Raw genomic sequence first — 17013 nt, 5'->3', positions numbered from 1 at the left:
CACAGCACACTAATAATAATAAAAACAAAAACACAGCTCTTCTGTTCCACATTAGCTGGAACAAAAACTAATACAAAAAGAGATGGAACAAAACAATAAACTATAAAACTTGTGGACAATGTAGATTCCCACAAATACATTTTGTCCTGTATATCACCACGCTATCTTGACTCAAAATTGTGCCCTGCACGAAGTAGTCAATTAATTACACTAAAACTGTCATTTAGATGCACAGTCATTTACATGCACAATCTTAGACAATTATGCTTAATAAGTCAACAATGTGTAAAGTCATGTAAACGCTAAAACCGTTAATGACTGTTCCCCAAATATGAACAATTTAAGGAAAACCGATCAGAGCTCCTAGATTTTTTACATGCTATCAGAATTTCATGTTGCATGGAAACGCCTTAATTGCTGTTCTTTAAGCTTGTAAAACTTCCTGTGTGCATATTTATGTTGTGACTTCAAGAGTGGAGTTGTTTCTTTACTTTTTTGCATGTAAATCTTTTTTTGTTGTTATCAGCCTTTGTTGTACATATATCATCATCTAAAACAGTTGTACCTGAAGAGAGCTTCAAAAGGTAAAGTGTAAACTCTGAGAAATACCCTCCCACTCTCTGGTGAGAGTCTCTTAGCACCTCCCTCTATGCAACTGATCTTTAATAAACATAAAATCAGGGAGAGGCTGATAAACATAGGTGGACAGGAAGCTGAATGCAAGGCAGAGGAAGTGTCACATCTGATCCAAGCAGAGATATCAATGTCCAAGGAACTGATGATTATCCAAAGAGTTGAGAGGGATAAAGCCCATCTCCACTGAGGTTTGTATCACAGAACGTGTAAAAATCCTAACATCAAACTTTAACATCAAATACACTTAATGAGGTAACTGACCAGCATAATAGAGTATAAATGAATAGACCACATGACTTATCAGACTGACAACTTCTTCAACAGTAAAATTCTTCTCCAACATAAATTGTGTTACCAAATGCCTTTTCTGTATAATTTATATCGCTCACCAGTAAGTCCATGCCACTTATTGACAGCGAAGAGGCGGTTGGCGGTGACGGTGACGGTGACGGTGTTGGCAGCCACATGGGTGACAGGCGAGTTGGATGGGAAATTTAGGACCATAATGACATCCTGCTGCATCTGCTCTGTGAACATCAGTGGGGTCTGGAGAAGGAGATACTGTTGAGTTCATGAGTGCCATCATCAGCAGGAAGTGAGGGAGTGCGGGGGAAAAGAGAGAGATTTGGGAGGGAGGGAGAGAGAAGAGGAAAAAGTAGGAAGAGAGGAAATTAGGCAGCGAAAGAAAGAAGAGCGCAAAAGAGCTCAAAAGTTGAGACTGAGGTCGGAGGTGATGCATTCAAAATCTTCATGAAGCCCTAACACGTTATAACAAAACTGATGTGGTTCTTGAGGGTAACTGGTCTATACAGTGTTTCAGCCAAGCTAAAAGACACAATATTGTATAGTTATAGCTATGACCTGAAACACCTGTTTACCTAGCTACTGTGTATATCACTGCGCAGCACCCAGCGTCTTTACACAGCCGAGTTAAGGCTGTTCAGTGTCACCTCACAATTCTGTGGTAAGACACATGACGCCTTAAAGCCAAATTAAAATATGCCAGCCGTGACCCACCTTAGCCTGTAGTATCAAAGGCATCTATGATGCTGCTTTGGATATGTATAAATGAAATGCAACATCAGTGCAGCCACTCTGTGGCAGATTATATATTTTATAATCTATATTTTCATATTTTGCTTATAATTGATACATTTATTTGTTTCTATATTTATAATTTCATATTTCATATTTTCATAAAATTATTTTTGCATTGTAATTTCTGTGCAAATACATTTATGGCACCTCTGTGCAGAATTAAAATTCTGTGTAAATGCACCTTTTTGTTATATATACAGTACATGCCACTTAAGATGCAGTTTCTATGCCGCCTTTGCAGTGTTATAAAGCTATTAGCAATTAACCTTACTTAACATGTCATATGGACTATTTCTTCTCACACAAAGGTGTCAGAGTAATGAAATAATTACTAAATTAAAATAATCTTTTAATGACAATTTGTGTCATTAATATTTTTATTATGTAGAAACGGTTTTAAAAAGCAAATATGGCACCTAAAACCGTACTATATTGTAAATATAGTCATGGCAAAAGGGGTTACAGGTACTCCACTACATTTTCGCAATATTGCAGGGCCTCTTATGCCTTATTGCTTAAATGGCATATATTAGTCATGAAGTTCTTTATAATTCCAGATATGCTCCAAATATTAAACTAAGCAATTAAGTGAATGGACATTTAACATGCAATGCTGAAGTAAGTTAAAGCTGGAGAATAGGGGAGGAGAGAACAAAAAGATCAAAGCAGCTGCACACTTCCGTTTCAAAGAAATCAATGATAGATCTGAAATTACTGGACCTTTAGAGAATTTCAGAAATGTTTTTGCTAGGCATGTTATGATACTTGTTACTGAGTGTAATGAGTAAGAGGATAAACAGAAGGAAAACAGTTTCCAAAGGTCTAAAGTTGCAAAAGATCAGAGCTTTCCTTTAGGTTGCCACAGAATATTCCAAACTCCATTAGTAACATTATAATTTTCTTTCTCCTGCCTTCCTCTCTACAAAACTGCAGAAGCTAAAAGAGGTGCATGTACACGCACACGCACATGCACACACACACACACACACACACACACACACACACACACACACACACACACACACACACACACACACACAGCTGTTTGATTACTTGGCAGCAAAGTCATCCAACCATCAAGTTGACTTCCTCGTTGAGGCAGAACTGTGTTTGTAAAGACAGGAGATAGTGTTCAAACTGGGTCAGGTCTGGGCAGCTGCACTGTCACACTCTATGAACGATTTGATTGGTTACTGCTTCATAAATACATTTACATACAGCATAATCTGTACAGATTAATTACATGAAAGAAATAAAACTAATTTAAACGAACAGTATTTATCATATTATTACAAATAAGCTCCTATATCTTTTGCAGAACTCTTAGTAGGCTCCTCTCTCAACATCACCATTAAACTCTACTCTAAATTAGCCTTACTGTTGTCTTATGTCTGTGATTTCTAATCCTGACATGTGTGTGTGATTTTTAGACACAGTATGAAGACAGGGCTAATTGGTGTGCCTGCAGTAAATTAAACAGACAGCTAGCACCTCTTAAATAGTGTTCAGCCTGTAAGTGTCATTAAACAGAGGATATACTCTTATTAACCTTCAGGAAACACGAAAAAGAAAAATAGCGAGAGACAGGGGACCATATTGCATGGACTGTATGAGTGCATGATCCAGATAAAGGATCAAATTAACTTTGAATGTCATTTTAATATAAGACAAGTCTTTGCTTTTGTTTTAGGCATGTTTTTTTTTTTTTTTTTTTTTTGTTACGGCTTAGTCAGGCATTAGTTTAACAGACTATTTCTTAAATAATTTTAGACTATACATTTAAAAGTGGTTTTGCATTAAAGTACTTTTTAAGGAAACTGATTTCAGACTAGCTTCTAAGGCACTTTGACGCCTTCCTACCTCTGGATCCTGCCTGATAAGTCTGTATTTTTAAGGTTTCGGATGCAGCCCATCTATTAGTGAGACGCACACACCTAATGCGCCTATGGTGTTTGCCTATAGCGTGAATGATGAGATTTGGGGTGCCAGCTCCCAAGCTTGACAGGATACTAGCACTTCTGACAACAGGGAACTTTATTAGGAGAGAAATAACTGTATCCACATCCCTTGATTGTAACCTCACTCTGACATGACATCTCCTGTTCAGAGAGTGACATCTTTCTAGCTTGTCCTAGTCTTTAAGAGTTCTTACACTGTGTGCTAAGGATTGAGAGATCATTTACCAGTTTTCCAGGCTGTGCTAAAATATTTGATTCTCACTGGTATCTCAAGTCTGAAATCTAATTCTGAGACTATAACAATATTGGCATGTGGACATTTAGAAGAGAGTGTATTAGCTTTCTGAGCAGACATCTCAGGCAGGGGCTGTCATCGCCACAGAAACACACAGCTAATGGGGGTTTCTAGGCCATTACCCACAGTCTCTCAATTTCTAGACTAAGAACCCTATCACCTCAGAGCTCTCCGCAAACCACAGGGCTTTTCCCAGTGCTGGGATCCTTTCTCACGATGGGGGCTCACTGAGAGAGGAAAGGAGAAGTGGTGGAGAGAAGAGAGGTGAGGTAAAGCAGAGCAGGAGACAGTGATTGGGTGATTTAATTGGGCAACTTTTAGAAAGATGGCTCCAGTGCACATTCCTTATAAACAGTTTATAAGGAATCCTAAACTCTTTTCCAAAACCAAGTGAGCTGCCTCACTACCCACTGTCCATGTAGCTGCCTCCTAAAGCCCAAAGTATACTTCAGTTTTGACGTGAATGCTTAGCGAATGCTTACAGTTGAATGCTCAGTCTTTCAAAATAAAGTATACTCCATTTGACTGCGTGCACACACAGGCGGTTGGCACATGCACACTACAACTGCTATAAGATACTGGACTATTTCTCTTCAGGAGTTTAGACTCATAAAAGTGTCTTTATATTCCTTCAGACTCAAGTTTTACAAATGCAGGTATCTCCTGACCTCCTCACACATGCGCTCTTGAGGTGCACATCCACTATTGTTGTTTCCTCATTTGTCTCATGTTGTTTAGCAGCGATAACATCTTCTTACACTAATTCGTGAAAGCAACAGCTCAATTGTGAGTGTTGCCACCTTGTGGACCCACTAATTATTGCAAATAATTCCAGGCACATGCGCATCCTGTACATTCGGAGTACATGCTGTTAGATATATCAGGCCGCATGTGTTAAGTGTTTGAGCTTCTGCTGATGACTAAATTTGTGCCACACGTTCAGTAAACAGATGCCTAGCTTACGCATCTAACCGAAGAATACTTTGGGCTTAAGGCATGCTTTCATAGAACCTCATAAATGACAAGTTTGGACTGCACTATTTAGGGAATGCACCACACAAATAATGCTCTGCATAGGAGACTAGAATTTTTGATGTTAGCATGTTGTTAAGCTAACAGCACAATACTCTAATAAGCATAAAAATACAAGCAAATTTTGGGTAAAATAATAAATTTTCAATTATACTGGAATTTTGCATAATTTCTTTTCAGTTTTAAATGAAATATAGGTTTATTTCCAATAAAAAATGTTCGTGCCTCTTCCGCCATCTTGGATACAGACACGAGAGTCGCGTCAAAAGCAAATATTTCCCATTATAATCACTGATGCTGTCTACACTAAACATCTATTGTGACGCGTTCAGTGCTCAAGATGTTGGGGGATGCGAGGGGATGACACACATGTTGTAATGACATCTTGTAAAAAAAATGTTTGGCATATGGACATTAGAAGATTTAACACCGGCCTCCCCCGTTCTGTATGCATATAACTTGCACAATATGAGAGTATTAAAGAGTAGTGTCATTCAGTGGACATGAATGACAATGCTTTCTGAAGAAATGTTAAGTAAACAAATGTGAATCAATCAATATTTCTCTTAATATTGAGCTGTCCTCCTCATGACCTTGAATGACACCTGCAGCTCATTCAAAAGGCTGCTGCCAGGATTCTTACCCAAACCAAAAAATCTGAGCATATTATTACAGTCCTCATGTCTTTGCACTAGCTTCCAGTTACATTTAGAATTGATTTTAAAGTACTATTACTCATTTATAAATCACTCAATGGCCTAGGACCTAAATACATTGCAGATATGCTTGCTGAATAGACCTCTCAGTTCATTAGGATCAAGTCAGTTTCACTCAAAACAAGGTGAGACAGCATTTAGCTATTATGCCACCCGCAGCTGGAACCAGCTTCCAGAAGAGGTTAGACGTGCCCCAACAGTAGCCACATTCAAATCCAAACTGAAAACACATTTATTTAGCTGTGCATTTATTCACTGATATTGTGCTGCACTTACTGATTGTTCTGCATAATTTTATTTCTGTATTCTCTTTATTTTTTATTAATTTTGATCATTTTTCTTACCTAATTTTATTACATTCTCTTTTTATTTCTTGTTCTTAATTGATTTTTAAATGATTTTTTATGTATCTTATATGTATATATATATATATATATATATATATATATATATATATATATATATATATATAAATAATTAAAAAAAAAAACATTTTTATGTAAAGCATCTTGAATTGCCTTTGTGTATGAAACGTGCTATATAAATAAACTTGCCTTGCCTTAATGTGTACACTTTTGGACTAAATGTTCTACTGGATGTTGTTCACTGAAGCCTGCTAAAGACAAATCGATGTGCATCTTTATTACATTTTCTTTTTCATAACTGTTGTTTTGATATGTTGACACAAATTAGGAAATTATTCTCACTGTAAAATGTTTATAGTAAACTGTGGTGAAATATCTGCCATGAAATGTATTTTTTACATATTTAAATAACTTCTGACGGTTACATTAAAGCCAGCAGGTGATGTTTCTGGTTTCTGGTCTCTGGTGTACTAATTAAAATAATTTTATTTCTAATCACATTTATATGCAGTTTTAGCAACACAACAACAATAATAATAACATAATAAGTAAATATTTATAGCAGTGGATTTCCATTAAAAATGAAGTAGAATACAGGTTATTCACGCATTTTACCATTGCTGAGTTCTACTCGAGCTCACAGCTGATTGGTCCATGTCATTTAGAATGTTCACTTCGACATTTTCAGTGTAGACGGCCTCAAGATGTTGCTGCGCGTAAACGGATGTGTCTGGTGTAGACAGTGTGTTAGAATTTGGCCAATATGAGGTATCTTAGGGGGCAGCATAATTAAGCTGTTGTTCCTACCTGAAACAGCCTTTGAATAAGAAGAAAGCCTATGATGCCTTAAAATGCTGCCTCGGTAGGTTTTGGAACAAAGCTCTAGTTACAGATGAAGAGATCAGCTTCAGTGTAACTGTTTTTATATAAATCTGCTTTTAAATGAAGTCAGATCCATCGAAATACTTAGCCAGTTAGGAAGTCTGATTAAACTCAAGAAGTGAAATCGGTTGATCATCTTATTAGATTGCAATACAAACTGTACTGTGGTTGTGGTTTCAGAAACACTGGCTGGCATGTATCAGACAATATATAAGTCATTAAAGGACATGTTTATATTTTATGTCAATGTCTGAACGTGCATATCTTGTATATTGAAAGTAATGCAAGTCTGCAACAATGTCTGTGTGATTTTGTGTTACTCACCACCTGCATGGCAGAGCTGCGTGGGGTTCAATTAGCAGCTGGCAGGGCATCTGCCCAAAACTTCTGATTTGAGACTCCACCGCCTGAGGAAGAGAGAAAGCAAGACAGGGAGGAGGTTTATGGAGGGTTGGTGGCACTAATGAAGAGATATAGGACTATAAACGTCACCTTGAGACAGTGGCTAACCAGTCCTGGACTTTATCAAATAATACGGACTCAAAATAATGTGTGTGTGTGTGTGTGTGTAGAAGTGAATATAATGATCATAATAATGGTAAAAGCGTGTGTGCATTTGAGAAAGGGAATGTGTGTGGGAGACAAATAAAATATAGAAATATAGACAGGGTTTTCAAAGCAAGAGCATACAAAAACATGTGGTTTTGCATCTCTGTCTTGGAGTGCAAGTATCCCTCTATCCCACAGTCCAGTGTGGTCATGTTCAGCAATGTGTGATGTGAGATCAGTGTGAATCTCAGATGGGATTTCCATGAGTAAAGAGAAAAACTGTCCTGATCCCACGCTACAGAGAGAGTGTAAGAGACAGAGGTATGGCAGAAATGTCCCAGCTAATGTCTGACTGCTCTGGCAGTGTATGAAAGCAACAGGAAGTCAGGAGGCTTTCCATGTCCCTCTCATTGTATTTCTTCACTCTTCCGCCTCTCTCTTTTTCCTCTCTGCCCAGCCAGCCCTTCTTTATATCAATCCTTTCCGTGGTTTCTTACTCTTATTCTGCTCTTTATCAGTCTTTCCTGATCCCTGTCTCCTGCTTTGATCTGGTTCGGTCCACTTTGCTGGTAACAATAGACTCCACCACAGAAACTCTTCTTTATATAGTGTAAATCCACTAGTGATCTCATTAGAGGCATTGATGGAACACAGATGACAGGACTACTGTGTCTGGAAATACCATTCTAAAGAAGTGGGGTTCAGAAGAGGCCACGCAGGGGAAGACACCCAATTTAAATTATATGACTGGGTGATTTCTACTCAAAGCTATGGAATTTTACACTCTGTGTGGCATAAATTCCTCATTTCTTGGCCAAATCTTTTCTGAGGTGTTGGGCAAAACTCATCCATGTTTAATGAGGATTGCGTTTCCATGCAATCCAAAGCTTATAAACTAACAAACATTAAGTAAACAAATCCGAAAGGCTCAAAAGATTTATTGCTACATGTTCTACTGTAAATGATAAGTGAAGAATTATCTAAGTATTCATGCTAAAACAGGTTGTCTAATTTACTGTAATGCTGTGTCTAGTGTGCTAATGTGATCCAGCAGTATGGCGTAGGGGTTAGCGTCAAACGCGTCAGGTTGGGACGGTTTGTTTAAGCTAACATGTGGATGCATCTTGCCCAGGCACCTGACCCATCTTCATTAAATCCTATCCTGACATTTACTACCACAGAAGAACGAGGCAGTGCTCAGGTCAGTGCGTTCGGCCAATGAGGAGAGAATGTTATATGGGTGTTAGCCATGCTAGCAGGGCCAGTCTCTTAAGGAGCACTAGTGCATATCTGATGAGGTCTCTTTATATTCTACACATTATATGATGGAAATACCCCGTATGCATGCATGCACACACGCAGTCATGCTTCATGAGTCACCTGATTTACTCTAACCCTTGATAAAGCAATTTGGCTGTACAACAAGCTGTGACCAAATTTTTTTTATTTTGCATAATGGGGTCCCTATGAATATATAGAAGAGGTTGGTGGAAGGGTTTCTCTCTAAATGTAAGCCTTTTAAAGGTCAGAATAGCATCAGACTTTAGTAAAGTGAGGCTTGTTTGGAGGAAAAGGACTGTGTTTGTTTTATTATTTCATGTGCTAAGGGAACTTTTGTGCCTGTCATGTTCTTTTTGGTGGTGGCAGGGCAAAGACAGGAAGTAATCATCGTCTGAATAAACATGGCCCAGTCTCCTGAGTGACCCTAATCTGCCACGAGACATTCCATACACCCCATGATCTGCACGCACACACGTGGACACAGGATTCTACATACATTGAGAGACATGCCTGCACACACAGCCTGCAATCAAAAGACCCAAAGTCAGCTTCCTTCTCTTTCCCAGCTGCTCAGGATAAAAAAGTCCTGACCTTCAAGACCCAAAACCAAAACTAGAACCAGAATTCAGCAGTTTAACAGTTGTTGGTTTCCCCAACCTCTCTGAAAAGACCCAGATGTACCTGCTCTTTCCAGAAAACATACACTCACCGTTCTAAAAGTCACAAATACACCTACACACTTGCAACCCAGTCTCATGAAAATTTGTACATATTTTATGAGTTGGCTATTTGGTATGATTGCGTACGAGTTTGTTCGTATTAATTTGTACGATTTCATCATGTGCAAATGCCCGGATGTCTAATACTGAATCATGAGTATCACACACGAGGTGTTAAGGACATGCTCATTAATATTATGCCCTTACCAAACTCCTTATCTAAACCTAACCGAGGAGCAGAGTGTGTAAACATGATAGGAAGCTGTTGTGTGTGGAAGAAGCAAGTAATTGTAGCGTATTAGATGGAAACGATGTCCAGTGACATAATTGGCTGTAGTGAAAGTCGTACGAATACACTGCAGTCGTATGATATCATACAAATTAGCCAAATTTAGAAAAGTCACTTGAATCCTTACGATTTTGCCATGAGAGTGTGTAGACACTTGTTTATTTATCTAATTTAGCTCTACAAACATGAGGCCTATACCACGAAGCTGGTTTAGGTGGCTACCCAGGTAAATTTCAGTTTAGTTCGCCTCAACCCTGGTTTTTAGGCACCATGAAGGAGTCTCGGCATTTATTGGTATTCATTGCCACAGTAACTAACGCTACACAGCTAAACTGCTCCGTGGCAGGTTTTGTTCTGGGTAACAGTTCGCCAACATATGCTGAACCAATCAGCTGTGAGTAAAGTGACATCTGTGAAGCAATGAAGTTACTCCCCCGTGTCTCTTAAAGCACACTTTACAGAAAACAAATAAAAATAAAAACTTAAAATCCACAAAATTTACTCTTCATGATAAATTATTTAATTGAAAGTCTAAATATAAATTTTCAGCAGATGGGAGTCTTGTATTTCATTTAAATACTCTATAATTGGTTTTTATTTACCTGCTCTAGCCATATAAAAATCAAACAAAACCATTAAAACATAAACATAATATAATATTAAGCTATCTATAAAACAGCCAGTAAGATGGATTAATATAATACCTACCAATAGTGGTCGATTTTAAAATATTAATCTCTCCACAAGATGGCAAAAGGAATGAATGCCACCCAAACCTCTTCTTTCACGGGCAAGAGTCTTATTATTGCATGCCAATTGCATTCAGTATTCCGATTGCTCACTTTTTTATTATTCAATAATATCCTATATTAATTTAAATGTAATTTAAATGAATTTAAAAGCTTTTATATTTTAAATAATGTTTTTAAGCTTTTAAAATTAATAAGGCTGTGTGTTCTTGTTGTGGACAGATATCAGTTCACTTACGCATTGATATAACAGCTGTTTTATATTTTTATCACATTCAGAATTTGTTTCCAACAGTCCTCTTGATCTCACGAAGCAGCCCCGGTGTTTGCTCTTGCTGTGTAAGTCTTTAATTTCTTCATTATTGTACAGTGATCCTTTGTGCTGTGTAAATGTTTAAATGTTTTAATGTTTTAATTCTTCATGATTTCATGGCGATCCCTGGTAGTCTAAAATCAATTTTCATTTTTCATATTTTATAACGGTCTCTATTTGTGCTGTTTAAATTTATTTAAATTCTTCATATTTTCATAATGATCTGCCTTTAGCTGAGAGGTAAACCCCACTGACATGAGATGTGATTCTGAATTGCGCTCTCTCTCTCTCTCCATGTTTCACACGATTGGCTGTTTGCTACAAACGTTATTCATTCATGTGCCCGCATGTGTGAACTAATACTAAACTCAGGATCAAAGCCTGAGTTGACAGAGAAAGTTGATGAGCAGCATCATGGTACTACCAATTAAGCTTCTTGGACTGGTTTAGTTTTGTCAACTCGAAACCAATCCTGGAACCCTGAGTTTGTTCAACGAGCTTCATGGTATAGTCCTCAGGCCATGACATGGGGAACAGCTGAAAATAAAATGCTACAAGATTTTCTTCATGGTAACCTTGCTGAAACATCCAACTTAAGCTGGTGCTGTGTTTTGGAACATGGTAGCTGCTTTGGTAGCTGGTCACAAGCTGGTCCAAGCTGGACATTAGCCGGTCTAAGTTGGTAATTTGGCTGGTCTAAGCTGGTCATTGGTTGATCCAAGCTGTTAGACCATCTAAGACAGGCAACAAACCAGCTACCAGCTGGTCATACAAGCTTGTGGTAGTGAAACCTTTGGTCACACTTTATATTAGGTGGCCTTAACTACTGTGTACTGACATTAAATACATGCAAGACTATGTATTCATTGTGTAACTACATGTTGTTCTGCAAAATATCCACATTTGCTGCTACTGAGGATGAGGTATGGGTAGGTTTAGGAGTAAGGGTAAGGGTTGGGTTAGGGGTAAAGTTAACAGTGTAACTACAAATGTAATTAAATGCAGGTACTTTAAATGTAATTGCAGTGCAACAACATGTATTTATATTATAAGTACATTGTATCAAATGGTTAAGTACATAGTATTTAAGGCCACCTAATATAAAGTGGGTCCAAACTTTTTTTTTGGAACATGGAAGCTGGTAAACCAGCTAATGACCAGCTTGAAACAACCATGTTGCACAACACAACCACCAGGTTAAGATGGATTTTCTTGCAGGAAAGAGGAAGAATAGTAGGGAACATAAAACTTGCATGCACGCCATTAAGGGGCTTTGTGGCTCACAAATTCACAACTGCTGTTCTGATATCCAGTACATACTATCTCACACTCTGTTCTTCTCTTTTTCTTTTCTTGTGAATTACTGTATGTTCTTTTAAAAGTTTCCGCCCCCAAGCGTGTTTACTACCGTGTGATTGCCAGCACAGATGTGTGAATTTATTCATCTCCTAATGGCCAGTGGATGGTGGAGTAGCAGTCACGCGTAAGGAATCCTTACTCTTGCAGGGTAATGGGCTGAACTAGAGAGATGACTGGGGCAGATAGGCAATGAATCTGCATCAGATAGAAGGATGAAGATATAAAGGGATGAAGAGACAGATGGAGGGACAAGGGCAAAGAGGGAGGAAAGGAATAAAAGATGGATAGATTGGATGGCTAGTGGATAGATGGAGAGGGATGAACAGATAAAAGAAAGGAAGCATGCAGTGAAGGAAGGAGCTATAAAGGGATAGCAAGAACAACTAGATGGGAATAAGGTGAGAAGAGTCATTAATCAGAAGCTGGGGCCTCAGTCACTGAGCATGAAGGGCAGGAAAACTGGAGCCATTACGACACCAACTACTGCTCCAGTGCTCACATTCACTACATTCATACCCACACAACTGCTTCAATAAAATGACAATTGACTATGTGACATCCACAGCATAGATGCCATTTTTAATTTGTAGCAAAAAAGGGTGTGGGGGAAGTACAGTCACTGAAAATATGTCTTGTGAAAACTTGTGCAAAAATGTATCTTCAGTGTTTTGCCGGCTGAATAATACACCCAGGTACAGAACAGTACAACTTATTACATGGCTCTCTGGAATACTTGATTTGGATTGGAAAATTACGGCATTCTGCAATCACATTTTGTTTTATTATGACTGTATAAACTGTATATTTGACAGTTGACTCTGATCTCTTTCTTCTTACATAATAAAATACTTTAAACTCAAATCAATACTTCATGTACATACAGTGGTAATAAAAAGTATGTGAACCCTTTGGAATTACCTGCATTTCTGTATAAATTTGTCCTAAAATCTGGTTTAAACTTCATCTAAGTTTTAACAGTAAACAAACACAATCTGTTTTAACTAATAACACACAAATTATTGTAGTGTTCATCTACATACTGAATACATAACTCAAACATTCACAGTGTAGTTTGTAAAAAGTATGTGAACCCCTAGGCTAATGATGTCAACAATAGCTAATTAGAGTTAGGAGTTGGTAAACTTGAAATCCAATTAATGAAACGAGATTGAAGGTGTGGGTTAGAGTTACTGAGACTTATAAAAAACACACAAACAGTTTGCTATTCACAAGAAGCATCTGCTGATGTGGACCATGCATCGCAAAAAAGAAATCTCAGAAGACTTACAATCAAGAATTGTTGCTTTGCGAAAAGCTGGAAAGGATTACAAAGTTATCTAGAAGAGCTTTGATATTCATCTGTCCACAGTTAGACAAATTTTCTATAAATGGAGATGATTTAGTACTGTGGCTACTCTTCCTAGAAGTGGCCGTCCAACAAAGATGACTCAAAGGGCACAAAGCAGAAAGCTTAATGAGTTAAATAAGAACCCTAGAGTGACAGTTAAAGACTTGGAATGAATCATTGGAACTGGTTAGCATCTCTGTTCATGAGTCTACTATACAGAAAACATTAAACAGGCATGGTGTCCATGGCAGTACACCACGAATGAAGCTGCTGCTTTCCAACAAAAGTATTGCTGCATGTGTGAATTTTTCCAAAGACCACCTTGACACTCCACAACGCAACTGGGAAAATGTTTTGTGGACTGATGAAACTACGGTTGAATTGTTTGGGAAGAACACGCAGCACTACGTATGGCATAAAAAGGTCACCACATACCAACATGAAAATATAATCCCAACGGTGAAGTACAGTGGAAGGAGCACCATGATTGGTGGCTGCTTTGCTCCTTTGGGGCCAGGACCACTTGCCATTAGCGAGGGTAAAATGAATTCCTATGTTTATAAAGATATCCTACATGATAATGTCAGGGTGGCTATGTGTAGAAGTAGAAGGTGATGCAGCAAGACAATGACCCTAAACATCGAAGTAAATCCACTGCAGAATGGCTTCAAAAAAAGAAAATCCACCTTTTGGAGTGGCCCAGTCAGAGACCAGATCTTAACCCAATAGAGATTATGTGGAATGACCTCAAGAGAGCCGTTCACACCAGACATCCTAAGAACATGGCTGAGCTGAAGCAGTTATGTAAGGAAGAATGGCCCAAAATTCCTTCTGAACATTGTGCAGGTCTAATCCACAGCTATCGGAAGCGCTTGGTTGAGGATCGACCAGTTATTAAATCCAAGGGTTCACTTACTTTTTCCACAGCACTGTGAATGTTTAATGGGATGTGATCAATAAAGACATGAAAGATTATAATTGTTAGTGTGTTGTTAACTTAAGCACACTGTGTTTGTCTATACTTATGACTTTGATGAAGATGAGATCAAATTTTTTGACCAATTAATGCAGAAAACCAGCTAATTCCAAAGGTTCACATACCTTTTCTTGCCAATGTATATTTATTTGGTAAGTAGTCATGTTTAGGACACTGAAAGGCATAATGTACAGTCAGCTGGTCATTACTGCAAAACAATCCTCTTCAGGATGATACAAGACCTGGGTTTATTTTGTGATAATGACAGGCTGACCTTACATTATGCCACATACATTAACATATTTAATTAACTGCACTTCTGTAACTGTACCCCGACAGCCTTGTTTTCATTTGTGTCCAATGAAATACTCTATGGTACAGTATAATAGGGCTTTGAAATTATCTGGCCCACAGTCCGGCTCTCATCCAAGACAATGATGCAAAAAAAAAAAAAAAAATACTCACAATGTCCTCGTCCCTGCCAGACAAAAGGATAATGGATTATAGACCACCCTGCCAGGTTCACTAACACCAACATCCTGCTCATCTGCAATGATGAAAAGCAGATAGACTTGAATGGTAAATCTTCTTAATGCCAGCACTGGATGTAATGTGTCCTGTTTAGGGACGCATACGAGTATCCGAAATGACAGCAATGACTGATCATAAAAAAACAATAATTGTTTGACTTTCATCCACAAAATTGATTGAAAACTATCCACAAACATGTCAAAAAAGGCTAGTTTTAATTTTGGGACTGGTTATGAAGTCACTTCCGGTGGAACATGGTGACTTTCAGTCCAGGGATGCAACAGTGCTCAACACTCTTAAGAGATTAGAGGATGTATATACAGGGTGTATTCTCTCTTTAAACAGCCAGAAAGAGCGCAACTGAATGGAACAGAGCACTGGAGTCTTGAAAAGCTTTTCTAAAAGTTGAACTATTTTTAACCTGATACAGTACACTCTCTTAAAAATGCAACGTTCATGGTGTAAGGCGCTGAAAAAAGAAAAGAAAAGTGAAACAGTCATACCAGGGCCTGTTTAGCACATCTGTTGCTGTCAGTGGGTCAGTTAGTGAGCTAGCTGTGTTTCCCTCTGTCTGAACTGGGCTATGCTTCTGTGTGGCAGGTCGCAGAGAGAACAAGATGAATAATAAATTAGTGTGGGAGAGAGAGAGAGAGAGTGTCAGAGAAAGAAACATAAAGATTACAATAGTGCCTGTAGTACATTTCCAGAGCTCGCAGTACAAACAAAACAAATGTTTTGCAAGTGACTGTTGAAGTTTAAACATGTATCAGAATGAGCTTTCCTGTATCCAGTGTATTCAATGTGTTATGTTGCAAATGAGGTAAACGGAGTGAGATGTGAGAATGTTTGTTAGGGTTTGGGTATATGTAACGAATAGTCACAATATATTCACAAGGATTTTGCTGGTAATATATCATTAAGCAACATGCAATGTTTTAAATGCCAATAGACTGCTTTCACAATTCAATCTAATGAGAGCTTTGAGTTAAAAGTTTTAAAAGCATCTCTGATTTAAATTTCAGCATCAAATTCTTCCTCTTCCCTGATCAAGTTGGTAAGTTTGATTCATTTCTGTGAATCAATTCAATCAATTCAAAGCTCTAATTTAACAATTAATTTGTGTCATCACTCAAAAATGTTCTCTAAAGTAAATTATAGTAAATAGTAAAATATATGTAGGTGAATATTTCTGTTTATTACTTCATTTTAGGCATCTACATAAAATATAAATTACATACAAACATACAAATGAAAATCATAACTACATTTTTATGGTCTTTCAGTTCTTACATAGGTCTGAAAATATCAAAATATATATCAAATATCAACAAAAGGCTGAAAAATATAAATATATATGGGTCATTTTTTACCTGTGTTCAGGTAAAGAATACGTTAAAAATACTTCATAGTTTTTTGTACTGGAACCAAATGTTGTGACTTTGTCAAGACCATCAAAACAAACAAAATAAAATGAGAATTAATTTTTGTATATAATTGTTTAAGAGAAATAACAATTTAAAACAAATTGTTTGCTTCACTATCTTCACAGGTCAATTTTGGCCCTGTAACAAAGGTTCGGGTTGGGCAGATAAAGGAGGAAGCGGGAACCAGATTCCACAGTTCACGTGAGTCTGTTTTATTCACAAATAACCAGCAATCGCTGTACAGCTTCACTTAAAACACAAGATGGCTTTTCAGCGTCACTCAAATAAACAGTCCGCTTTTCAGCTTCACACAACACAAGGCTCTTTCCCTCTCTCAGGGGACAGACACGAAGACTCTGATCTGTCTGTCTCTCTCCCCTCTCTGAGAACTGGCCATATTTTTATGTCCCCCGACTCTCACTGTGAACACAGAGATGGAAATTAGTCACAATTCATCTCAGGTGGATTTCCTTACCGCTCTCCCTCTCCCAAG

At 37.9% G+C, this 17013-nt stretch overlaps 1 protein-coding gene across 1 annotated transcript in view; it reads right to left on the bottom strand.

Annotated features, from left to right (window-relative positions):
- The window catches only part of LOC127443554 (lipopolysaccharide-responsive and beige-like anchor protein), a 309792-nt gene that overhangs the window by 52998 nt on the left and 239781 nt on the right, over positions 1 to 17013 (bottom strand). The window contains 3 exon segments of the mRNA XM_051702239.1: positions 1026 to 1182; positions 7307 to 7326; positions 7329 to 7389. Of these exon segments, the coding sequence (XP_051558199.1) occupies positions 1026 to 1182; positions 7307 to 7326; positions 7329 to 7389 (238 nt within the window).

Source organism: Myxocyprinus asiaticus, chromosome 7 (genome assembly GCF_019703515.2).
Source record: "Myxocyprinus asiaticus isolate MX2 ecotype Aquarium Trade chromosome 7, UBuf_Myxa_2, whole genome shotgun sequence".
NCBI classification, from domain to species: Eukaryota; Metazoa; Chordata; class Actinopteri; order Cypriniformes; family Catostomidae; genus Myxocyprinus; species Myxocyprinus asiaticus.
This window is presented reverse-complemented; position numbering and strand designations above follow the sequence as displayed.